The following is a 26,855-nucleotide window of genomic DNA, read 5'->3' as shown; positions in this document are numbered from 1 at the left end:
CTGGATTTAATATTTTTGACTATATGTCAAGATTGAATATTAAGGAGTCCTGGGATGTCTTCCATTCAGCAAGTTGAATATATTCTGCCATTCCCTCCTGCCTGCCAAGTTTCTGTAGACATATCTGTTATGAACTTTATCTGTCTTTATTTGTATGTTAAGGACTATTTTCCCTTGCTGCTTTAAGAATTATTTCCTTGATTATGTAATTTGTGAATTGAAATATGAAATGCCTTGGCATCGGTCAGCTTTTGTTGAATTTATGGGAGTTTTCTGTGCTTTTCAGATTTTGATGTCTTCCTCCTTCCCCAGATTATGCAAGTTTTCAGATATAATTTGCTCAACTAAACCTTGTTTCCCCACATCACTTTTTTTCTCTCTTTATCTTCTGGGATTCCTGTGTCAGGAATATTATCCCATTTTAATAGTCCTCTGACTTCCCTAAGTCTACCTTTGTGATCTGTTACCTTTATTATCCTCTTCTTTTCAGTTTCATTATTTTCCATAAATGTATCTTCTGTGTCACTAATCTGTTCCTTTGCTTAATCCATCCATTATTGTTGTATTGCAGCATTCACGCTTGCATTTCAGTTATACCATTTTTAATTTCTGCCTGACTAAATTTTAGTTATTTTTTTCATCGCAGTGAGGGATTTTCTAGTGCCTTCTATGTTTTTATTTTTTAAAGCCCAGCTAGAATTCTTATAATTGTTTTTTTTTTTTTTTTAATTCTACTTCAGACATCTTACTTATATCTGTTTGGATTAAATCTCTCGCCATCATTTCCTTCTTTTCTTTCTTTTAGGGTGAATTCCTTCATCTTGTCATTTTGGATGAAAATAATAATAAAATAAAAATTTTTAATTAAAAAATAAAAGAAGCTAGAGCCCAGGTGTTGTTTTTTTTGTTTTGTTTTGTTTTGTTTTTTGTCTGCTTGTTAAGAGACTTTTGATAGAAAAAAAATATATATATATATAAAAATTTGCTCTTTCTGTTTCGGGGGGGGGGTGGAACAGAAACAGAAACAGAAACAAAACAAAGAAACAAAGAAACAAACAAAAACAAAACAAAACAAAGGAGGCTAGATCCAGCTTCCCCTAGTGCTGAAGATTTGCAGCACTCTATGATCACTAGACTTAGTGCATAAGAGGGGATTGTGCTACTCTTCTGGGGGAGGTGCCTGCTGCTGTGATTCTCTGGTGTATTTGCCCCAGTGGGTATGTGCCTGGTGGGGGGCAGGGGGGTGAAGCTTGCTATAGTGGCTCAATTTTCCACTTGGTGGCACTGTTTAACTCACTGAGGTTCATCAATGCTGGTGGGCTATGGGTGAAAATTGCTTCACCCCACTGTCTAGTCTCTGGAGCATCAAGTTTGGGCCCTAACAATTGCCCAAACAATCACCCTTCCTGTGTCCCTGGGTTCTGTCAGATCCCCACTTTCACCCTGTCTTTGATCGAGCTATCCACATGAAGGCGCCTCAGCACTCGTGTGTTTTATCACAGGTGTGTGCGTGTTTCAAAACCACCCACTTCGGAGACCCTCACAGCTCAGATGTGCACTGATCCTCTGCAGGCTGGTCTTACTCCACTGTGGCTGGTCCCAGCATGTCACAGGAAGCAGTCACTGTGCCGTGGCAGCAACTCAGAGTTTATGGTAAATCCTAACACACAGTTGGTGCCAGACTTTGCTGATGTTAGCCAGCATCTTTATTCCTATACTGGTGAATGCGTAACCTCAATGGTGCCCACAGGGTCTTTTGCCTGTGGAGAGGCCTTATCACCTCTACCCAATGTACTCCAAGTGGGGGAACTGCTTCTCCCCATGCAACCCAGGGAATCCTAAGACTGTGCTGCTTGCTACTGGGGCTCTGCCCTGCTTCCTCAGGAGAGCACTGCCAGGTGTTGACCTCTGAAACTTCAGACTCTGCTTTCCACTGTTTATTTAAAAATATGGTGGTATTGAAATCCTTTCTTTTTTCCTTGTCAATGGTTTTGAAGAACAGCTTTCCTGTGCAGTCCCTGTGAGTGTTTTCACTCTATTTTTTTTTCCCCCACTCTTTCTCTTTCCCTGTCTCAGCACCTGAGGCTCTTTTCTCCCACAACTCCACTCTGTAGTTCCTACCTTCCACAGGCTGTTGTGTAAATATGACCTTTGTTCTCTAAGACTTCTGATCAATGTCTTGGGTGTTCAGAATGATTTGATATTTATCAAGCTGTTGGGAGGGAGAGATGAGCTTAGGGTCACCCTCCTCCTCTGCCATCTTAAACGTCCTACCTCAGAATAATTGTCAGAATAAATTTTATTTAAATTTTTTAATATTTTTCTCTCTTTAAGATATAATTGACATAATTTCATAATTTTAATGTGTAAAACATAATGATTTAATGTATATGTGACATATATATGTGTGTGTGTATGTATATATATATATATATATATATATATATATATATAACAAAATACATGACTACAATAAAGTTAACATATCCATTGCCTCACATTGCTATAGTTATTTCCTTTTTGAAGTGGGAACTTTTAATTTCTACTCTGTTAACAGTTCTCAACTATAAAATACAGTACTGTTAATTATAGTTACCAAGCTATACATTAGACCCCTAGAACTTACTCATCTTATAACTACAAGTTTTACACTTTGGTCACTATTAGCCATTACTCTGCACCAAACTTCTCTGTTTCTAGGAAGTTTTTGCTATTGTTGTTGCTGTTGCTGGTGTTTGTTTGTTTGTTCATTTGTTTTAGATTCCACATTAAGTGAGATCATACTGTATTTGTCTTTCTCTGACTTACTTTACTTAGAATTGCTAAAAAAAAAAAAAAATTCACCTGAGTAAACTTGAAGGTCTAATTGGGTTTATTAAACCATTCAGGAATTGAACAGCATTCCATCTGGTAAGTAAAGGGAAATTCCAAAGGGCTACAGAAATGGAAAGGTTTTTAAAAGCAGGACAAAGAATTCATAAATGGAAAAAAAGGATTATTTAAGCTGAGATCACCTTCCTTTGGAGACAAACTGGTCTTAGAGCATTATCACATCTTCCTTTTGGGGATGAAGTGGGCCCATCTGACAGATTATTGATGCTAACCAGAAAATTCATGCCTGATCAATTTCTGGGGATGGTGGAAAGTGCAATTAGGTTAGATATCAAGCCCCAGTTTGGTGACTTGGCCTAAATGATGTCATTTTGTTCCTGTGGTTTCCTTTGTGACAGTTCCCCCCTTTTTATAAGAATGTAAACAACCTGTCAACTCAGACATTTCTGGAAGACTCTTTTGGCAATTTTATAGAAGTCTCCCCACCAATATCTATTCATAACTTGAATCATTTTAAGTGCCTTATGTTAGGTAAAGAAATGTAAAAGTTGAAAATGGGGTTTGTCAAGAAGCAAGGAAGAACCAAATGGATGTTTTGATCCCAGCTGTTTATTTAATTTACAAGCGTTGTTTATTCACCTTAATTTCTCTGCTTCCAGACTGTTGTCATGTTAAAAGGGCATCATGATGGCAAAAATCCTTCCATGAGGGGCCATTTTTTGCAGAAGCAGAATGGATTTCATTCACATGTACCACAATCTTTATAGATTCTGTTGCTGTTGCTGTTGTGTGAAACCCAGCTTGACTACATAATATTTTTTTCTAAATATTCCTTTTCTATAGAGGTTATTGCCTATAATTACATTTATTAGAATTGTTAACCTTTAGAAACCATAATTTATTTTTTAATTTTTACTTCAGAGATAGAGAGAGATTGTGTGTGAGTGGGAGAGAAGAACAGAGAGAGAGACAGAGACAGAGAGCGAGAGAGAAACACAAGCAGTCTCCATGCTCAGTGGGGAGCCCTATGCAGGGCTCAATCCCACCACACTGAGACCATGACCTGAGCTGAAATCAAGAGTTGTATGCTCGGCCAACTGAGCCACTCAGTCACCCCCAAGAAACCTTAATTTCTTTTTTATTAATGTTTATTTAGTTTTGAGAGAGAGAGAGAGACGGAGTGCAAGTTGGGGAGGGGCAGAGAGAGTGGGAGACACAATCCAAAGTAGGCTCCAGGCTCCACACAGAACCTGACACTAGGCTCAAATTCATGAACCATGAGATCATGACCTGAGCTGAATGTGGACACTTAACTGACTGAGCCACCCAAGTGCCCCAAGAAACCTTAATTTCTAATGAAAACTAATCAGTAAGCAATTGTGTATCATTTATTTTTTAGAATTCTTTAGATTTGCAGATTTATGAATAAATTTTATAACTTTTAAAAACATGGTTTTTAAATTTTTCCATTGTAGCATTGACACATCCAGGTATCTTTTAGATTCTCTGTAATAACATAGATAAACTTATGTTGCATAATCAATGATTTAATATTGTATCTTATTTAGAAATGATGTGGATATTTAAAGACTACCCATTATCTAATTTAATTTAGATAATCTTTAAAGTTTAAGAGTATCAAAAAGATTTGTGAAAGCTATTTAAGTCGACATGAGTATTGTTGAAATGTTTACTTATAAAATTTTATATCATATATATGTTATTCACTTGTTCTTAATAATTATGTTTAGATGAAATAAAATAAATTTTATAAAACATTAGACAAAGTCAGACATTATCCACACTACTATTTTTTTATACAGATCTCCTAAGAGATTACATAAAATTAATTTGGCTAGTAAACTCAGGTAGAATAAAACTTTTATATTTAATGTTGATAACTCGGAAGACATGCCTGTTTTAATTAAATCATCAACCTTAAACTAGCTTTTATATTAAATATTTTCCTAGACCACATAAACTTGTAAGAAATATTTGAGTTAGTTTCTATCTTTCTAAGTATTTGAATGCCCAATTCTTTTTTTTTTAATTAAAAAAAAAGCCTTTATTTATTTTTGAGAGAGAGAAAGAGAGAGAGACAGAGAGAGACAGAGAAACCCGGGGAGCAACAGAGAGAGAAGGAGACACAGGATCCAAAGCAGGCTCTAGGCTCTGAGCTCTCAGGACACAGCCCCAAGCGGGGCTAGAACTCACGATCCATGAGTTCATGACCTGAGCCAAAGTCGGACGCTCAACCGAGCAACCCAGGTGCCCTGAATGCCCAATTCTTATAAGCACTTGGTCTTAAACCAATTACATAGCGCTCTTTTACAAATTAATTTCAGGAATACCATCTGGAGGTATAAAGATATCCCATTATATATGTAATATGTACATATATTATATATATATATAATTTATATTATATATTTATATGTATATATTATATACATGTAATATATACATATGCTATATACATATACATATATTTATATGCATATGATATACATGTATATATATATTATATATAACTATATATACATATAATATATAAATATATATTTACACTATGTAATATATAGAAATATATACTAAATACTATTAAAAATACTATATACATATATATGTATATTCCATATATATACATATATATGTATATTCCATATATATATGGAAAAATACTATTTAAAAATTATGTATAAATATATATAAGTATAATTTATATATATATATATAAATTATATATATTAATACTATATATTATATATAATATTACATATATAATAAAATCAGTATTTTTTTCCTTTTTTTTTTTCTCCATCAGTCTCAGGTGATTGTGGGCTATGTTTATATATCAAAAACATGATAAGATATATAACTTTAAGGGACAGAGAAAGAGTGCAACTTTCTCCAAGAAAGATCTTGGTTTCCTAAGGTCAATAATTTACAGGCAGTTTGAGATAGTCCAGGATAGCCTTGGGAATGGTAAAGAAACTGGTAAATTTAGAATTGTCTTAAAAGCTGCATTCTTATTTTTGAAAAGATTTGTAAGATAAAAACAGTTGATTTCAATGATTTAAATGAGATAAATGTTGCCTACCTATTAACCTACATCATCTTCAGATTGCATATCTTCTGAGTCCATAGTTGTAATTTTAAATATTTTGGAAGCATTGAATAAATCTTTTGGGTGTAAGAGAGGGCCCCAAAGAGGGAGCAAAGTATACTACCTTCTCAAGACTCTAAAGCCACTTACAATAAGAGGCAAAACAAGAAAACAAACAAAAAAATTTGCTGCCTCAGGCAAGAAGAAAGCCAAGACCAGTTAAAATGAGATAACCACTGGATAATAGTTACTCCTGGGATTTACACCTTTTGTTGTCTTGTACCACTTTTTTCAAGATCCCTTTTATAGGCTCTAGTATCCATCAGAGTTTACCCTTAGCTCTTTAAGGGAATAATGTAGCAGTTTATCAGAAAATCTCTGTTACATTAACTCTGAGAGGAGTCCTAAGAGGGCCTTCTTTTGGAGATAGATGTGGGAGTGTCTATAAGGCCAAAAACATGGTGGACCTTTTTTTTTTTTTTTTTTTTTTAATGTTTATGCAGTACTTTTAGCATGGAAAAAAAAATCAATCCAGAATGAGTACTCAAAGGAAGAGTAACTAAGAGTTTGTCACCAGCTTGACCCCAAGATCAGATCTTTACTGCCCACCTGTTTGTACTCATAAACCTTTGTCCCACATTTTTTCTTAAGCTTATCTCTTAACTCAGGCAAGTGGAAAGTGAAACCATCCTTGGAGTGATAGTCACTATCTTGACAAGACCTACAGCCAGACCAGACCACCCAGACCAGTTTGAGCTTAACCTTTGAATCCTGCCTATGCAGATGGACTATGAAGTTACCTCTAGAATGACTGAAAACTACATTTACCTCATTATAATACTAAAATCTCCACCCAAGGTGGAGCACTGGCCTCATTTACATAACATACAATGTGTGTATAGGCATGTTTCCAATGCATGCATAGCCTTATGCCGATCTCTACATAGGATGGCAAGGCTTCCCTATCTAAATACTCACCTTAACCCTAAATAAAATAAGTCCATTCTACCCTCACATGGGGAGTCACATCATTAGAAACTATTTCCTGTGATCGCATTTGTTGCAAGTAAACTTTTCTTTGTGTGACAACTCAACATGGTTTCTGATTCACCAAGGAGTGAACTCATGTTGTTCAGTTACAACAGTTTATTTTAGTTACTTCTTATATCTTTAATTTTTCATTAGTCTTTTCCAATGAGTTCTTCAATGAAAATATTTTGCAATTTTGAAAACTTTTGGAGTAATCTGTGCCAATTGAAACAAGTATCCCATTATGTTTAATTCAGAGACTGTTGCTTTCAAATGCACTTCTTAAGTGATATCTAATTAGAACAGTTCCCATAATGACAATTGTAATTCTAGATTACTCTTGGTAAGATTTTTGCCATTTTTACTAGATGATCTGCAACTTCTGAGACTAGTTCTCAGACATAAAATAAGTGGATGTGTCAGAAGGTAGCATGCCCAACTCTTTAGAATTTAAGTGTCCCCTTAATCAAAAATTTGGGTTTCTTGGAGCTGAACTAATACCTAAAAAGGATGTGCCTCTGGCTAAGGATTTATGCATGTTTTACAGTGTACCTTGCTTCACAGAAGTTTTTTGAAGTTGGCAGGTAATCTAGTGTCAATCTAACTCATTCCATGACCAACTTATTTTATTACAGGAGTCTTCTTGAGGTGGTGAACACTCTGAAAGTCACCAAATGCATGCTAATGCCCACGAATTTTTGCAGCCTTTTGACCTGTGAGGTATCTGTTAGCAATTATCTTTACCTATACAAATCAATACAAATATGTGTGCTGTAATGTATCATCAGTAAGAAATGTTAATGTGTCTTGTCCATAAGATGACCTTGAACACATCACCAATAATTCCCATGGAACTTTGGACAAAGGTAGTTGTTGGGCCAGAAATTCTCAAAGAATGGGGACTGTGGGCTCATCGAAAACAAGATGGAGAACTAACTGCAGGTACCATTAACAGTCCTCCGCATTAAAGCCAGAGATAGAGCTAAAGTGTGTTGTTTTTCACCAGGAGAATTATGGTCCGAAAGCCTAGGAGGTTGGCTCTGGGCAGACCATTCTGCCAGCTCAGTTTGGCTCTGAAAAAAATGGCCAGCTCAATTGAATTCTGGGTGAGTAGGCCAGCCAATTGGGATGCAGGCAAATATGCCAGTTCAGTTGGGCTCTGTGCATAACCATCCAACCAGCTTAAACTGTTCTGCCTAGTAAAGGAAAACCAATTACATCAGGAGCACAAATGCAAAAACAGTGGAGCTCAGCATTGAAGAGAATTTACTCACAGCCCTCACAAATAATGGGAAAGACTGTAAACTCAGAGTGTTTACAGGGAATTACACCTTGTTTCTTTTTGTATCTGAATGCTACTGGAAGTTCCCTTCAGATCGTGGTGTGACATAATCTTTTAAAAAACAAAATTCAACTGAGTAAATTTGAAGATCTACTATGGTTTATTAAATTATTCAGGAACCAGGCAACATCACATCTAGCAAGAAAAGTGGAGCTCTAAAAGGCTAAGTAGAAGAAATCATTATATAAAAAAAAGGCAAGACAAGGAAGTCATAAATAGAAAAGAAATATTTCAGGTGAGGTCACTTTCCTTTGGGGGCAAGTTTGTTGACTTGGTCTAAATGATGCAATTTGGAGCCTATGGTTTCCTTTTACCAGAATACTTTCAATTTTAGTCCATGTTGCAAAGAGCAGAATGTTCTTCTTTATGACCAAAAGTTATTCCTTTGTATATACCAAGTTTCTTCATTCATTCATCCATAGTTTACTTAGGAATAATTTAACCACATTGATGGAATAAATAGAAGATACGAATGAATACAAATATAACTCATATTTATTAACTAGAAAAGTTATTGCTAAAATGGTCATACTACCCAAAGTCATCTATGCATTCAATCCAATATCTATTAAATTTACCATGAGAAGTTTTACAGATATAAAAAGGCAATCTTGAAATTTGGATGGAACCACAAAAGTCCCTGAATAGCCAAAGCAATCTTAAAAAACACAAAGCTAAACATCACACTTCTTGATATGAAAATATATTATACATTTATAATAATCAGAACAGTATGGTATTGGCATAAAAATGGACATTTAGAAGGAAGAGAAGATGGCATCTGAGTAGGGGGACCCTAGGCTACTCCTGTCTGGTGGACACAACCAGATTACTATTAAACCATTGTATAAACCTCAGAAATCAACCTGAAGACTGACAGAAGAAACTCCACAACTAAGAGGAGAAAATAGGCCACATCAAAGAAAATAGGAGGTGTGGAGATGTGGTTTATGGGAGAAATGGGTCATAGTTTTTGCAGAGGGGAAGAAGCCATGGTCACAGTGAAGGCAAGAGAGAATTGAGCATATAGGGAAATGAACAAGAGAACATTTCTCCAAAGCTTTAGCTGGGAAAATTATAAAGACTGATTTTTTGTAAGTTTCTGTAACTAGTGGTGCTTAAATCCTAGAGTTTTAAAGGTCAGCAAACTTTGCTAGGATGGAGCCTGGAAAACAATGCCCTGCTTCTGGGGAGAAGACAGGCAAACAATCTGGGGGCAGACAGACTGGAAATAGAATTTGAAAAATGCCTGGGCACATGGGGGAGATTATTCACTCTTGGACCATGTCCCTGGGGGCAGCATTCACAGAGACACATCTCCAGGGATAGCACCATTCCCCTCTCTTCCCCTCATCATAAACATAGAGCCACCTGTGTGAGACAGTACAGCACCTACATTGGCTACCTAACTTGTTGACACCAAGCCCTACAACTCTTGTGCTCTGGAAGGACTGTCCTTCTTACTCATGCTTGCCTCAGTCTCAGTGAGACTGGTCTCCACCAGAAGACCCAGCACATCATATCTCTAAATCCTGGGGTTTTGAAGGTCAGTAGTCTTGGCTGATATAGGGCCTGGATGGACTGCACTGTTTGTGGAGATAAGGCAGGAAAATAACCCACAGATAATGTGGAGACAGTGATCTGAAAAATGCCTGAAACACACAGAAGGAAGGTTATTTTCTCTTCTTAGAGTGCTTCCTTTAGAGGCAGCTTTCACTGAGATGCCTCTCCAAGGATGAAGGAGCTGCTCGGCACCATCTCCCACTGCTGCTCCAGCATAAACACAGAGCAGCCAGGAGGAAACAGAATAGCACCAACATAGGCTGCCTAACTTGCTTACACCCACTCCCAAACCCCTGCACTCTGACAGGACTGCCCTTCTCAGTCAACTTTGTGTCAGTCCCAGCTCAGCAGTCCCCTTCCCCAGAAAACCAGCAGAAACACCTATCCACACCACATAACCAACCAGAGAGCTCTAAGGGCTTCAGTTATTGTGGAAGTATTAACAATTGTCATTTAACAAGCAGATTAGAGCATACCTGGAGTTAAAACTCACCACATTCTAGCCAAGGACCAAACACTGCCCACTGCAGGCAAGAGATCCTCTGCAGACAACTGGCCTGAGACATAGAGCAGCTAAAACACCACAGCAGGGTGCACACAGCACTCATCAGGAATACTTCCGGAAGCTCCAGGCCCTGCACACTATATGACATTTTCTTCATAAAGCCATTATTCTCAGGAGTAGAAAAAATAACTGGCTTTTCTAACGCAGAGAAGAATGCAGACTTAGACAAAATGTCAATAGGAGGAATTCATTCCAAATTAAAGAACAATATAAGGTCATAGCCAGAGATCTAAGTGAAACAGGTATAAGTAATATGACTGATGGAGAATTTAAAGCAACAATCAGAAAAATACACATTAAACTTGAGAAAAGAATGAGGACATCAAGGGGATCCTTACCACAGAAATAAGAGTTAAAAGTATCAGTCACAAATGAATAATATAGTAACTGAGATTGGAAACAGGTTTGATGCACTGAACAACAGGATGGAAGCTGAAGAATGGATTACTGATATAGAAGACAAAATTATAGAAAATAAGAAAGCTGATCAAAAGAGAGAAAGTATTATGGAACATAAGAATAGTCTTAGGAACTCAGTGACTCTATCAAGCATAATAACATTTGTATTTATCCACGTTCCAGAAGAAGAAGAAGAAGAAGAAGAAGAAGAAGAAGAAGAGAAAAGGTGTCAGAAAATGTATTTGAAGAAACAATAGTTGAAAACTTCCCTACTCTGGGAAAAGTAACAGATATTTAAATCCAGGAGGCACAGATAATTCCCATCAAAATCAATAAGAGTAGGCCAACACGAAGACATGCTGTAATTAAATTTGCAAAATATAGTCATACACACAAAAAAATCTTCAAAGCAGCAAGACAAAAGAAGTCCTTAACTTACAAGGGAAGACCAATAAGTCTAGCTGGAGATTTCTCAACAGAAACTTGGGAAGCCAGAAAGGGGTTGATATATTCAAAGTGCTGAATAGGAAGAAGCTGCAGCCAAGAATACTCTATCCAACAGAGGTGTCATTCAAAATTGAGAGTGATAATTTCCCATACAAAAGCTAAAGGAGTTTGTAATAGTAAACCAGCCTTCCAAGAAATATTAAAGGGGAATCTTTGAGTGGAAAGGAGAGAGCAAAGTAATCAAGACAAAAAAGGTCAGAGAAAATTTACAGAAACAGCAACAACAAAAACTAATAAAATGGCACTAAATATCTATCTATCAATACTTACTTTGGGGGCACCTGGGTGGCTCAGTCGGTTAAGTATCCAACTCTGGATCTTGGCTCAGGTCATGATCCCACAGGTTGTGAGTTTGAGCTCTGTGTTCGGCTCTGCACCAACATTGCAGAGCCTGTTTGTGATTCTGCCTCTCCCTCTCTCTGCCCCTCTCCCGCTTATGCTTTCTCTCTCTCAAAATAAATAAACTTAAAAAAATACTTTGAATGTAAATGGTCTAAATGCTCCAGTCAAAAGCTATCGGCTGTCAAGTGTGTCTGGGTGGCTCAGTTGGTTAAGCATCTGACTTCAGCGCAGGTCATAATCTTGCAGTCCATGACTTTGAGCCCCACACTGGGCTCTGTACTAGTGGTTCAGAGCCTGCTTGGATTCTCTCTCTCTCTGTCTCTCTGTCTCTCTCTGTTCCTTCCCTTGTGTGCTCTCTTAAAAAAAGTTGTAGGTTGTCAGAATGGATAAAAAGCAATATCCATATGCTGCCTACAGGATTCATTTTAGATCTAAAGGCACCAGCAGGTTAAAGAGAGAGAGCAGAGAAATATTTACCATGCAAATGAACATCAAAAGAAAGATGAATTACCAATACTTATATCAAAGTAGACTTTAAACAAAAACTGTAGGAAGAGATGAACTAGATCATTGTATCATCACGAAGGGGACAATACAACAAGAATATCTAACAATTCTAAATATTTATGCATTCAGCATGGGAACTCAAAAATAGATAAAACAATTAATAACGTATATATAAAAAGTCATTGATAATACAATAATAATAGGGGGCTTTAACATCCCACTGACATCAATGGACAGTCATCTAATCTAAGCAGAATATAAACAATGGTTTTGAATGACACACTGGACCAGATAGACTTAACGGATATATTCAGAACATTACATCCTAAAACAGCAAAATATACATTCTTTTCAAGTATACATGGGATATTTTTCAGAAGAAATCACATATTAGGTAACAAATCAGGCCTTAACAAATACAAAAAGATTGAAATCATACCAAGCATATTTTCTGACTACAATGCCATGAAACTTGAAGTCAACTACAAGAAAAAAAAATTGGAAAGGCCACATATACATGTAGTAAAACAACATGGTGCTACACAACAAATAGGTCCACCAAGAAATCAAAGAAGAAATAAAAAAATAACACAGGGGAACAAATGAAAATGAAAACACATTGGTACAAATCTTTTGGAATGCAACAAAGCAGTCCTAAGAGAGAAATATATAGCAATACAAGCCTACCTTAAGAAGCAAGTAAAATCTTAAATAACTAACCTAACCGTTTACTTCAAGGATCTAGAAAAAGAACAACCAATGAAACCTAAAGTCAGGTGAAGAAACAACATAATAAAGAATAGAACAGAAATAAAATGTATAGACACTAACCACACACACACACACACACACACACACACACACAACCCAGTAGTATAGATCAATGAAACCAGGAATTGGCTCTTTGGAAAAATAAAATAATAATAAAATAAAATAAAATAAAATAAAATAAAATAAAATAGATAACCCCCTAGCCATATTTATCAAAACTAAAAGAGAGAGGGGCACCTGGGTGGCTCAGTCAGTTGAGCATCCGACTTCGGCTCAGGTCATGATCTCGCGGTCTGTGAGTTCGAGCCCTGCGTCGGGCTCTGTGCTGACTGCTCAGAGCCTGTAGCCTGTTTCAGATTGTGTGTCTCCCTCTCTCTCTGACCCTTCCCCGTTCATGCTCTGTCTCTCTCTGTCTCAAAAATAAATAAACGTTAAAAAAAAAAAACTAAAAGAGAGAGGTGCAAACAAACAAAACCACAAGTTAGACAGCAGAAATAACATCCAACACCACAGAAAAACAATTATAAGAGAATATTATGAAAAACTATATGTGAAAAAAATGAACAAACGGGGAGAAAGGGATATACCCCTAGAAACATATAAAGTTTTAAAACTGAAACAGGAAGAAATAGAAAACTCGAATAGACTGATAACCAGTAAAGGAGTTGAACCAGTAATAAAAAACCTCCCAGAAGCAAAAGTCCAGGGCCATATAGATTTACAGATGTACTGTACCAAATATCTAAGTAAAGTTAATATCTATTCTTCTCAAAATGTTCCAAAAAATACAAAAGGAATAAAATTTTCCAAATTCATTCTATGAGGCCACCATTATCTTGATACCAAAACCAGATAAAGACTCCACTAAACAAGAGAATTACAGGATAATACACCTGATGAACATGGATGCAAAAGTTTTCAATAAAATACTAGCATATTGAATCCAACATTACGTTAAAATAATAATTTACCACGATCAGATGGGATTAATTCCTGGGTTGCCAGGTGGTTCAATATTCAAAAATCAATGTGATATACCACCTGGATAAAATAAAGGCTATGGATCCTATGATCTTTTCAGTAGGTGCAGAAAAACTGTTGACACATACATCTATACATGGTAAAAACCCTCAATAAAGTAGGTTTAGAGGGAACATATCTCAACATAATAAAGATCATATACAAAAACCCACAGCTAATATCCTCTTCAGGAGGGAAAAACTCAAAAATTTTCCTCTATCATTAGGAGCAAGACAGGGATGTCCACTCTCACCACTGCGATTTAACATACTACTGGAAGTCCTAACCTCAGCAATCAGACAACAAAAAGAAATATAAGACATCCAAATGGACAATGAAAAAGTAAAACTTTCACCACATGCAGAGGGCATGATACTATATATAGAAAACACAAAAGACTCCCCTGAAATTTGCTAGAACTAATACTCAAATTCAGTAAATTTGCAATATATAAAATCAATATACTGTTGCACTTCTATATACCAATAATGATGTAGCAGAAAAAGAAATTAATTTAGAAATTCTATTTACAATTGCACCAAAAACAATATGATACTTAGTAATAAACCTAACCAAAGAGGTGAAAGACCTGTACTCTGAAAACTATAAAACACTGATGAAAGATATTGAAGATAACACAAAGAAATAGTAAAACTTTCTATGCTCATGGAAAAAAATATTGTTTACTACTCAAAGCAGTCTACACATTTAATACAATTTCTGTTATAATATCAACAGTATTTTTCACAGAGCTGAGCACAAACAATCCTAAAATTTGTATGGAATCACAGTAGACCCCAAATAGCCAATGAAACCTTGAAAAAGAACAGCAGAGCTAGAGGTTTCACAAATTCTAGACTTCGAGATACATTACAATGTCTTGAAGTGTTCAAGACAGGGTAGTAGTGGAATAAACATAGACATATAGATCAATGGAACAGAATAGAAAACCCAGAAATGAACTCACAACTACATGGATAATTAATCTTTGACAAAGAAGAAAGTATATTCAATAATAAAAAGATAGCCTCTTCAAAAAATGGTGCTGTGGAAACTGGACAGCAACATGCAAAAGAATAAAACAGGACCACTTTATTATACCACGCACAAAAATAAAGGAGAAAACAAAAGAAAGAAATGGAGGAAAACCAGGAAACAGAGTATTCAGTGTAGAGAACAAATTGATGGATACCAAAAAGGATGTGGTGGGGGGGCATGGGTAAAATAGGTGATGGGGATTTAGGAAGGCACTTGTGATCAGCACTGGATTCTGCATGGAAGTTTTGAACCCCTATATTGTACACCTGAAGCTAATATTACACTGTATGTTAACTAACTGGAATTTAAATAAAAACTTTAAAAATAGATATATACACCATTGGAATATAATGGAGAGGCTAGTAATAAAACCATACATAGGAAAGAGTATCCAATAGGAAAAAAAAAAGACAGTCTCTGTAGCAAATGGTGCTGGGAGTACTGGACAGCAACATGCAAAAGAATGAAGCTGGACCACTTTCTTAAACCATACACAAAATTAAACTCAGAATGGACGAATGACCTAAATGTGAGAAAGGAAACTATCAAAATCCTACAGGAGAAAACAGGCAACAACCTCTTTGACCTCAGCTGCAGCAATTTCTTGCTTGACACATCTCCAAAGACAAGGGAAATAAAAGCAAAAATGAACTATTGGGACATCATCAAGATAAAAAACGAGCACAAAACAAAACAAACAAACAAAAAACCTCAAAAACCTTCTGCACTGCAAAGGAAACAGTCAGCAAAACTAAAAGGCAACCAATGGAATGGGAAAATATTTTTTCAAATGACATATTGGATTTGGGGCGCCTGGATGGCTCAGTTGGTTGAGTGTCCGACTTCGGCTCAGGTCATGATCTCCCGATTTGTGGGTTCGAGCCCTGTGTCAGGCTCTGTGTTGAAAGCTCAGGGCCTGGATCCTGCTTCAGATTCTGTGTCTCCCACTCTCTCTGCCCTTGTCCCCCATTCACACTCTGTCTCTCTCTCCTTCAGAAATAAATAAACATTAAAAAAATTTTTAAAGGGTTAGTATACAAAATCTATAAAGAATTTAGCAAACCCAACACCTGAAAAACAAATAATCTAGTGAATAAATGGGCAAAAGACATGAATAGATTATTTTCTAAAGAAGACATCTAGATGGCTAACAGACACATGAAAAAATGCTCAACATTCATTGTCAGGGAAATATAAATCAAAACCACACTGAGATATCGCCTCACACCAGTCAGAGTAGCTAAAGTGAACAACTCAGTAAACAACAGATGCCGGCAAGGATGTGGAGAAACAGGAACCCTCTTGCACTGTTGGTAGGAATGTAAACTGGTGCAGCCACTCTGGATAACAGTATGGAGGTTCCTCCAAAAATTAAAAATGGAACTACCCTATGACCCAGCAATAGTACTACTAGGAATTTATCCAAAAGATATAGGAGTGCTGATTCATAGGAGTACATGTACTCCAATGTTTATAGCAGCACTTTCAGTAATAGCCAAATTATGAAAAGAAGCTAAATGTCCATAAAAGGATAAATGGGTAAAGAAGATGTGGCTTATATATACAATGGAATACTACTTGGCATTGAGAAGGAATAAAAGAATGCCATTTGGAGCAATGTAGATGGAATTGGAGGGCATTATATGGTAAGTGAAATAAGTCAGTCAGAGAAAGACAGATATAATATGTTTTTACTCATATGTGGATCTTGAGAAACTTAACCGAAGGACATGGGAGTAGGGAAGGGGAAATAGTTACAAACAGTGAGGGAAGGAGGCAAACCTCAAGAGACTCTTAAATACAGAGAACAAACTGAGGGTGAATGGGGGGAGGGGAAAATGGGTGATGGGCATTGAAGAGGGCACTTGTTGGGATGAGCACTGGGTCTTGTATGTAAGTGATGAATCACAGGAATCTATCCCCAAAACCAAGAGCACACTGTACACAATATGTGTTAGCCAACTTGACAATCACATATTAAAAAATAAAATTAAATACAACAATATATATATGGTCACCTAATATTTGAAAAGGTAACCAAGAATATTAACTGAGAAAGGATAATCTGTTTAATAAATTATGTTGCATAATGTATATGCCAAAATAATGCAAAATAATAACATTTTACCCCTATTTTATACCTCTACCACAAATTAACTTGAAATGGCTTTAAGACTTAAATGTAATACCTGGAACTTTAAAAGTGTTGGAAGAAAATATAGAGCAAAAGCTCTTTGACATAGGTCTTGTCAATGATTTAAGGGTATGACAAGAAAAGCACAAACAACAAAAATAAAAATTAGAAAGTAGGACTACAAAAAACTAAAAAGCTTCTCCACAACAAAATAAAGAAATCAACAAAATGAAAAGATGACTACATAACTGGAGAAAATATTTCCACTATGGACGACAGTATGGCAGTCCTTCAAAAAAATAATAATTGAACTCATATGATCCAATAATCCCACTTCTTGGTATGTATCCAAGGAAATGTAAGCAAGATCTCAAAGAGTTACCTGAACTCCCATGTTTATTGCAGCATATTCACAATATGCTGTATGTTAAATAACTAGTATGTTAAAAAAAAAAAACTAGGTATCTATCAACAGATGAATGTATAAAGAATATATGAGATTTAGATATAGAGACAGAGTAGATATAGATTGTAGATATATAATCTATATCTATGTATATAAATAGAAACAGATTTAGATATATGTATAGACTTACATATATGTAATAAAGTATTATTCATGTGAGAAAGAAGAAATCCTGGCAATTGCAGCAACTTGGAGCTATTATGCTTACTGTAGTAAGTCAGAGAAAGACAAATACTGTGTAATATCATTTGTACGTGGAATCTTATTTTTTAATGTTTATTTATTTTTGAGAGAGAGACAGAATATGAGTGGGGGAGGGACAGAGAGAGAGGGAGACAGAATCTGAAGCACGCTCCAGGCTCTGAGCTGTCAGCACAGAGTCTGACATGGGGCTGGAACCCACAAACCATGAGATCATGACCTGAGCTAAGTCAGATGCTTAACCAGTTGAGCCACCCAGGCACCCCGTATGTAGGATCTTAAAAAGCCAAACTCAGAAACAGAGTACAGTGATGGCTACCAGGGATTGGAGGTGAGGGAAGTGGGAAAGGTTTGGTCAAAGCACACAAATTTCCAGTTAGATGAATACATTCTGAGGTTAATAACAGCCTTGTGATTTTGGATTATAGGAATGTAAATCTGTTAAAAGGGTAGATCTTATTCTCACCACAAAAAATTGTCACATAATTGTAATTATTCGATGTGATGAAGGTGTGTTTTACAATATAAATATGTATCAAATCAGCATGTTATCTACTTTAACCTTATACATTATAATATGGTAACTATAGCTTACAATATTGCATTGTATACTTGAAAGATGCTATGAAAGTACAGAGTTAATGTTCTCACTGTAACAACAACAAAATGGCAATTATGTGAATTGAGTGATATGTTTACTAATTTTATTGTAGTAAAGAATTTTGCAGTATATACCCATATCAAATTATCTCATACATTTTAAACTCAGGCAATGTTATATGTCAATTATGTCTCAATAAAACTGGAAGTTTTTTTAAAAATTTGAGTATAGCTGACATACAATTTGAGTATAGCTGACATACAATTACATTAATTTCAGGGATACAACTTAGTGATTTGACAAGTTTATACATTATGCTATGTCCCCCACAAATATAGCTACCATCTATTCCATTACATCACTATTACAGTATCACTGACTATATTCTTTATGTTCTGCTTTTTAATCTTTTGACTTACTCATTTCAATTGGAAATGTTTTGTTAAAAATTAAAAAAGAAAGTGCCTGGGTTGCTCAGTCAGTTAAGCATTTGACTTTGGCTCAGGTCATGATCTCACTGTGAGTTTGAGCCCCACTTTGGGCCCTGTGTTGACAGCTTAGAGCCTGGAGATGCTTCAGATTCTGTTTTCTTCTCTCTCTGCTCCTCTCCCCGCCCCCCCTTATGTTTTAAAACATAAGATATATTTAGATAAGATACCGTATCTAAAGATATAAGATAACACAAGATATAAGATATATTTATCTTATGTTTTAAAACATAAGATATATTTTTTAAAAATTCAAAAAATTGGAAAATTTTGATTAAAAAAAGAGTAACATTAAAATAACATAGGGGCACCTGTGTGGCTCAGTTAAGCATCTGACTTCAGCTCAAGCCATGATCTCCCAGTTCCAGAGTTTGAGCTCCACTTGAGGCTCTGTGCTGACAGCTCAGAGCCTGAAGCCTGCTTCAGATTCTGTGTCTCCCTCTCTCTCTGCTCCTCCCCTGCTTGTGCTCTGTTTCTCTCTCTCTCTCTCTCTCTCTCTCTCTCTCTCTATATATATATATATATATATATGTATATATATAAAATAAACATTAAAATTTTTTAAAATATTGTAGATTCCATGTGAATAACAGCAGAAAGTATACAATCAGCAATCCAATGAAGACGGGTCAAGATAAAAAAAAACCAAAAAACAAAAAAACAAAACAAAACAAAACAAAAACAAACAAAAACAAAACATTAAGGAGATCAGGGGCCCCTGGGTGGTTCAGTCAGTTAAGCATCAGACTTCAGTTCGGGTCATCATCTCACAGTTTGTGAGTTCAAGACCCACATCAGGCCCCGTGCTGACAGCTCGGAGCCTGGAGCCTGCTTGAGATTCTGTGTTTCCCTCTCTCTCTGCCCGTCCCCCGCTCACTCTGTCTCTCTCTCTCTCCCTCAACAATGAATAATCATTAAAAAAAAAAAAAAGTCTTTTAAAAAAACGTGAAAGAGACCACCTCAATTTTAGGTTCTTTTTTTTAACTTTTTAAAATATTTATTTTTGAGAGAAAGAGAGAGAGAGACAGAGGCAGAGATAGAGACAGAGTGTGAGGGGGGAGGGACAGAGAGAGAGGGAGACACAGAATCTGAAGCAGGCTCCAGGCTCTGAGCTGTCAGCACAGAGCCCGATGCGGGGGTCAAGCCCACAAACCATGAGATCATGACCTGAACCAAAGTCAGATGCTTGAGTGAGCCACCCAGGCACCCTCAATTTTATTTTCAACAATATTACTAATTAATGGTATTATATTTGAAAAATTAATTGAACTATGAATTTTAGATTCTATATTAGTAAAACTTAAAAAGAAAAATATATATTCCAAATATTTTCCTTGAACTTAAAATTTATATGTAAGTGTAAATATATATACATATATATACATATATATATATAAATGTATATATATAATATATATACATTTATATATATATTTTATATTTACACTTATATATATACACACTTATATATATATACACTTACTTGTAAATATATATACATATATATTTACACTTACATGAAATATTTATTTTCTAAAATTAAAAGGCTACATGAAAACTATCTCATATATGTCATAGCTGAGGATTCATTAGTGATGTGATTTTTGAGTAGTATTAGTGGTCTTTAAGATTTTGATATGTATTGACATTAACATTAAAAGACTTAAAAAAGAAAAAAAGTATCAGGTTAGCGCAACCGGGATATCTATTAGCTTTTTTTTTTTTTTTTTTTTTTTAGCTGTTATAATTGCATTCTTCTTTATAGTCTCAGAAGGGATTTATTGAAAGGAAATCATCCACCTGCTTAATGGGCATAGTAAAGATCTCCTACCTCTCTCTGTACACTTAACCTGGTCACACTCCATTAGTCCATCTGCATGAGACCGGCTATATCATCTGATGGTGGATTCAACCAGACAAACAGATCTACAAGTGCAAAAAGGGTGATTATTTTCTAGCTATCTTGATTTGTTCCTCTGTTTCTGATATTTTCCACTGGTTGCTGAAAAAATGTCCTAAATTTTTTTTTATCTATTTGTAAGTAGAAAAAAAAATGTACTTTTCTCTTGAATATTTTTGTATAGCACATTTAAAAAAAAATGGGTTTTTGCTTTCCAATTACTTGTGGCCAGAAGAAGATACAGTTTTGCTATTGGATAATGATTTTTTTTTCCTGAGACTGAGATTCTACAGAGGAGCTACTGATTTTACTTTTAGCGGGCATCATTTCTGGGTTAGAAACTAGTAGAAAGAAATATCTCAACCATATTTATATTTTCTAATGAAACTGACAATGGGTGCCCTAATACGCAAGTTATCTATACTATGGAAAGACTATGTCCTCCAAAATCTGAGGCATAGTTACAACCTGTGGGCTCAAATTGGTCTGAGACATTAGTTTTCACTCAGTGTAGTTATGTGGTGTTAAGCAGATCCTCAAAATCTGAATTCTTTAATGTGTAAAAGGAGAAAATAAGATGAATATGTACTTCATAGGGACTTGGGAAAGATAAAATATAATAAAGCATTAGAACAATTTCTGGGATGCTGTGAGCTTCAAATAAAGGTTTGATATTAATCCACCACCACTGTCAATAATTTTCTGTGTTAATATATACTAAGTTGTTTACATTAAACTTAAGGAATTATATTAGAGAAGAGTAACAATGAACAGAGGGGCCAGTTGCCATGCACGGTACAGACCGTGTTCCCTTGTGTGTCTGGTATCCCAGGTGGGCTGTTCAGTGACCCACAGTACAAAAGTGCAGCGGAAATTTCCCAGTGACCCCCTCTCCCTGGTACCCTTCTGGTCTCCGTCCATTCACCCAGCAAGCAGCTTCAAGTTCTTCACATTTGTTGCTCCCTATGCTGGTCCTCACTTTATTTTGATCACAAATATAGACTTTGTCAGCAGGTGTGTTTTGTAGTTTATCAGACTGTTGTTTTTATTTTTCAGAGTGCTCAGATATCATCTATCAGTGAGGGTGGGATATCATAGAAAGACTATATTTTTTGATGCTATGTGTCAAAATTTTGTTGTATATTTTTATTAAGAAAACAAAATCATTTTCCGTGTTCTCAACTGCTTTAACATCTTATTTTTAATTAGCTTTAGAATTATTACACAACTATAAAATTTATTTGAAACTTGGAAATACTTCCTGAAATATCCAGATATCATAACTGCCTCTAAACACTTCCCAGAAAGAGGAGCCAATATTTCCTTCCTCTTTGAAGGGATTTTGAACTTTGACACTTAATATGTCAGAAATTAAAAAGTTGTATAGATTTAAATTTAATAAGAGAAAGTGTAAAAGAAAGTAATACTTATTCTCTTAATAAAGGTCAGATGTATTTTGTGTTCATTGTTTTACTTATTTTATAGCTTTTTTAGAATTCTGTTGTAAATCACATTTCTATTTTAGTTTCTGAACAGACTGACTATGACCTCCATTAATTTTAGCTAAGTTTAATGTGGTTTTCATTCATCCTCAGTGTCTGATAGAGAGGCTGGCTATGAACAGCAAGATAGGAGAAGAAACAGTAAATTGAAGTCAGAAATATCTTAGTGTTGTTCAGTTTTCCTCTCTGCATGTCAGTTTCATGAACAATTAATTGCTTTGTGCATTAAAGTAGGTAACATTTGGGAAAAAAAGTAAAGTCCTCTCTGAAAAATGGCAATGCCCCTCTAAATCCTATTTCTTGTCCTCTGAAATTTAAAGCAAATGGTAGAAACTTTAAGGAGATGAATTTCAACTTGGAAAAACGTACTAGATACAAATTGGATGGATTTTTACATAAAACTCTGCTTAATCAGGTTTAAGATAAGAAATATATACATATTTTCATTTTTAAAAGTTCTTTTATTTATTTACTTTGAGAGAGAGAAGCAGAGAGAGAGGGAGAGAGAAAATCTCGAGCAGGCTTCGTGCTGATAGTGTGGAGCCCAATGCAGGACTCAATCTGATGAACTGTGAGATCATGACCTGAGTTGAAATCAAGACTCAGACACTTAACTGACCAAGCCACCCAGGAGCCCCTATATATTATTTAAAGTTTATATATTTATATAAAATAATTATATGCATACATAATAAGAATGTGTATAATACATATATGCATGTATACACACACTAGTTGTCTAGGACTAAAAAGATGATCAAATCAAATTCTTAAATGCATACATAGTTATTAAACTGGTGAACTGACAAAATGGATCTTATACTATCAAATGATAATGTACCACCCATCTCCTACATAGATTCTGCATAATTACTACTATAGTTAATCATTTAAACTAACACTATATACTATATGCTTATTCATCTGTAACTAGTAATATTCTAAGCACTTCATCATTTACTCCTAACTATACATAAGGCAAGACATTATACTTATCATCTTTTTCTGTATGTAGAGCAGATGGAGCAATAGGGTGTAGAGGATAAGCTGGACCCACAGCCACAGTCTGGCCTCAGAGTCTGGACTCCAAAATGATGTCCCTAGGCTATCTAAGGGATTGGTATATTGGTGATGACCATGGCCTGTTTTGGAGGATTTGTGGCTTACTCCATACAATCACAGTGCCTCACAGTGTGATTCATTCTTGTAGGAAAAAGGGGGTTCAAACACTTCATATAGATTTTTCCCCAAATTGTGTCATGGTTACTTTTTAGATTGTTCTCTTTTAGGGGGGCATACTATTGACTTATAATATTCTATCAGTTTCAGTTGTAGAATGCAATGATTTGATATGTCTATGCTCTGCAAAATGTTAAAATTTTCTTATACAGAATACACCTTGGAGAGTATTCAAGATCTCAGTTGGATCTTTAGACAAGAGAGGTTAATGAAATTCTGAGATCTACAACAAAAATTCTAGAAGAGTGATTATATATATATATATATATATATATATATATTCTAGAAGAGTGATACACACACACACACACACACACATATATATATATATATATATATATATATATATATATATATATTAATCTTTCATCTTTGGTGTTGTTTAGGGCAATAGCTAAACAAATTTACATGGCTACTGGTAAAGGAGACTGTATCAAAAAGTAAGCTCATGACTTTGAACAATGCAACCTCACTATATGTTATAAATTCTCTTTACTCATATTTGTGTATTATTAGTTTTCTGGTATATTTATGGAATTACAGGTAATTTTAATCTACAAATCTATAAGACCATGGAATTTCTTTCTGTCAACATAATCATTTTTTTCCTCTCTCTCTTTCTCTCTCCCACTAAACATTCATTTAAGTGTGTGGTGTCCCATGAGTGATTCATTAATCCTAAAGGTTTCCTGTGTTGTCCAAGTGAAATCTCATGGAGAAAACCAACTGGGTGGCTAACTACACTGCGAGGTCAGATTTCATCCTGGTGGGAATCTTCAGTGAATCCAAACACCCAGCTCTCCTTTGTTTGGTGATTTTTGTGGCTTTCCTGATGGCCTTGACTGGAAATACCATCCTGATCCTACTGATACATTCTGATGCCTACCTCCACACCCCCATGTACTTGTTCATCAGCCAGCTGTCTCTCATGGACATAATGTACATTTCTGTTACTGTGCCGAAGATGCTCATGGACCAAGTCATGGGTATGAACAAGATCTCAACCACAGAATGTGGGATACAGATGTTTCTCTATGTGACACTAGCAGGTTCAGAATTTTTTCTTCTAGCCTCTATGGCCTATGACCGCTATGTAGCCATCTGCCATCCCCTCCATTACCCAGTCCTCATGAACCCTAGGGTGTTTCTCCTTCTAGCATCTGGCTGCTGGTTCCTGGGTTCAGTGGATGGCTTCTTGTTCACTCCCATCACCATGACCTTCCCCTTCTGCAGATCTCGGGAGATCCATCATTTCTTCTGTGAAGTCCCAGCGGTGTTGAAACTCTCTTGTTCAGACACCTCCATCTATGAGATTTTCATGTACTTGTGCTGTGTCCTCATGATTCTCATTCCTGTGACAGTCATTTCAGTATCCTACTACTTTATCCTCATCACCATCCATAGGATGAACTCAGCAGAAGGCCAAAAGAAGGCCTTTGCCACTTGTTCTTCCCACATGACTGTGGTCATCCTCCTCTATGGGGCTGCCATTTATACTTACATGCTCCCCAAGTCCTACCATACACCTGAGAAGGACATGATGGTATCTGTCTTTTACACAATACTCACTCCTGTGCTCAACCCTTTGATCTATAGTCTAAGAAATAAGGATGTTATGGGGGCTGTGAAGAAAATGTGGAATGTGGAACGTGTCTTTCACGAAACTTAAAAGTAGAAAACCTTGACATTATTGTTTTTCCTTCTCTTTACACATTGTAAGTTCAGAAATTTATGTCAACTTTATTTCTTAGAATTTTACACCATGGTGTCTTATCTCACTTTTACATTTTTTTGAAGAATTGCCTGCCTGTACTATAAAACTCTTACATTTTCTAATTCTTCTCCTTTCAAAATATATTATATAATTATCTTATATTGATGTTATATTTACTGAAGTTGTTGAATTGTACTTACTGAACTGCATCCCGACTCTGTAGAAGAACTCACATATTCTTAAAAATACATAAATTAAAATATTCAAAGAAAAAAAAGTTCATCTGAGTCTATAAAATCCATTTTAAAGTGAAAGAAGAAGAAAGGTGATGAAGAAAAAGAGGTAAAAAGTGTTAAGAATTGTTGAGTCATGGTAAAAGGTATGTGAATGTGGTTTGTACCATTCTTATTCATTCTAATTTTCTGTAAATATATAATTATCGCACACAAGCAGTTAAAATGTCAGTCTTCCTCCCTTTTTTAGTTTGTGTTCTGTTTGATGGTAGTGTAAATCACATAATATCTTATAAAAGATGCTCAGTTAAATGTGACTAATTATCACTGGGACAATCCTGTCTCTTCCTACTTTGTATCATCCCTTAATTTGCTATACCATAATAATGCACATCAAGTGTACATGGTCCAAAACTGAAGGCATCTAGTGGTTAAAAGCCCCACCAAATGATGGGCTTTGCATCCCTACTGTATAAGAAACTGTAGGAAAAATATGAACTCGGAATGGAAGCTTCCTTCCATTTAGGAGAGATTCCTTGCTTCAAGTGACATCTGAGCCAAGTTTTGAAGTATGTAATTTATTAGGCAGAGAGAGAGAGAGAGAGAGAGAGAAGAGATAATCAGGATATCAAATATTCACTCATTTATTCAATTATTCAATAGATATTTTATAGTATATTATATTTCAAAATAGCTAAATGAGATTAAAATCTGAATACTGCATTGTTGCTATTTTCAAGGAATTTGAGCCTGCATAGTTTGATATGCAAACAAGTGCCATAAAGTATATGATATGCCTTGATGCTCATGTGAGAGTACACAGCTCACAATGACACATCTGTTCTACCCGTTATACACAAATTTGGTCAAAAAAGGGGGACTGAGGTCAGAATCTGGGGCCCTATGTTGAATGTTGACTAAATGTGCTCTCTGATGAGTATGGGAGGCTGGGGCAGTGGAGGCTTTCTCAGGGGCAAGATACCACAGAAAAGGCACTTCTTTTCCTTCAGTTTCTTTTCCTTCTGTGACCCAGAGTTTTACAAACAGTAGTAGAATGTTTAGATATGCATTTTAGAAATGTTACATTAGTGGTCAATTGGGGAAGTGCAGCAGCATCACAAGTAGAGAGAGCTAGTGAGTAAAAATGAACTAAATGGTGATCTAAATGGAATGGGCCATACTTTGACACCAGGATGGATTGGAGGTAGGAGGGGGATATTTGGAGTATGTGAGTCCTTGATGAACCTGTTCCATAAAAACACAGACATGGATGCATGTCTACAATTATATAATGGGCTATGTCCAACTGGTGAAGAATCAGATGGATCATTTTTTTCTCTTGACACACTGGATTAG

At 35.7% G+C, this 26,855-nt stretch overlaps 1 protein-coding gene across 1 annotated transcript; it reads left to right on the top strand.

The window, feature by feature from the left end:
- The first annotated feature begins 24,264 nt into the window (after nt 1-24,264).
- On the top strand, nt 24,265-25,320 carry LOC106975012 (olfactory receptor 2T4-like). The gene has a single exon (XM_015072290.2). The coding sequence runs from the start codon at nt 24,265-24,267 to the stop codon at nt 25,219-25,221; it is 957 nt and encodes a 318-aa protein (XP_014927776.1). The 3' UTR covers nt 25,222-25,320.
- The last annotated feature ends 1,535 nt before the right edge of the window (nt 25,321-26,855 follow it).

The sequence above is a fragment of the Acinonyx jubatus genome, chromosome A1 (genome assembly GCF_027475565.1).
Source record: "Acinonyx jubatus isolate Ajub_Pintada_27869175 chromosome A1, VMU_Ajub_asm_v1.0, whole genome shotgun sequence".
Lineage (NCBI taxonomy): Eukaryota > Metazoa > Chordata > Mammalia > Carnivora > Felidae > Acinonyx > Acinonyx jubatus.
The sequence above is the reverse complement of the archived record's forward strand: the minus strand, read 5'-3'. Positions and strand labels throughout refer to the sequence as shown.

What these genes read in the sequence shown, in the direction of transcription:
- LOC106975012 (XM_015072290.2), top strand. Translation starts at nt 24,265, where the DNA reads ATGGAGAAAACCAACTGGGTGGCTAACTACACTGCGAGGTCAGATTTC.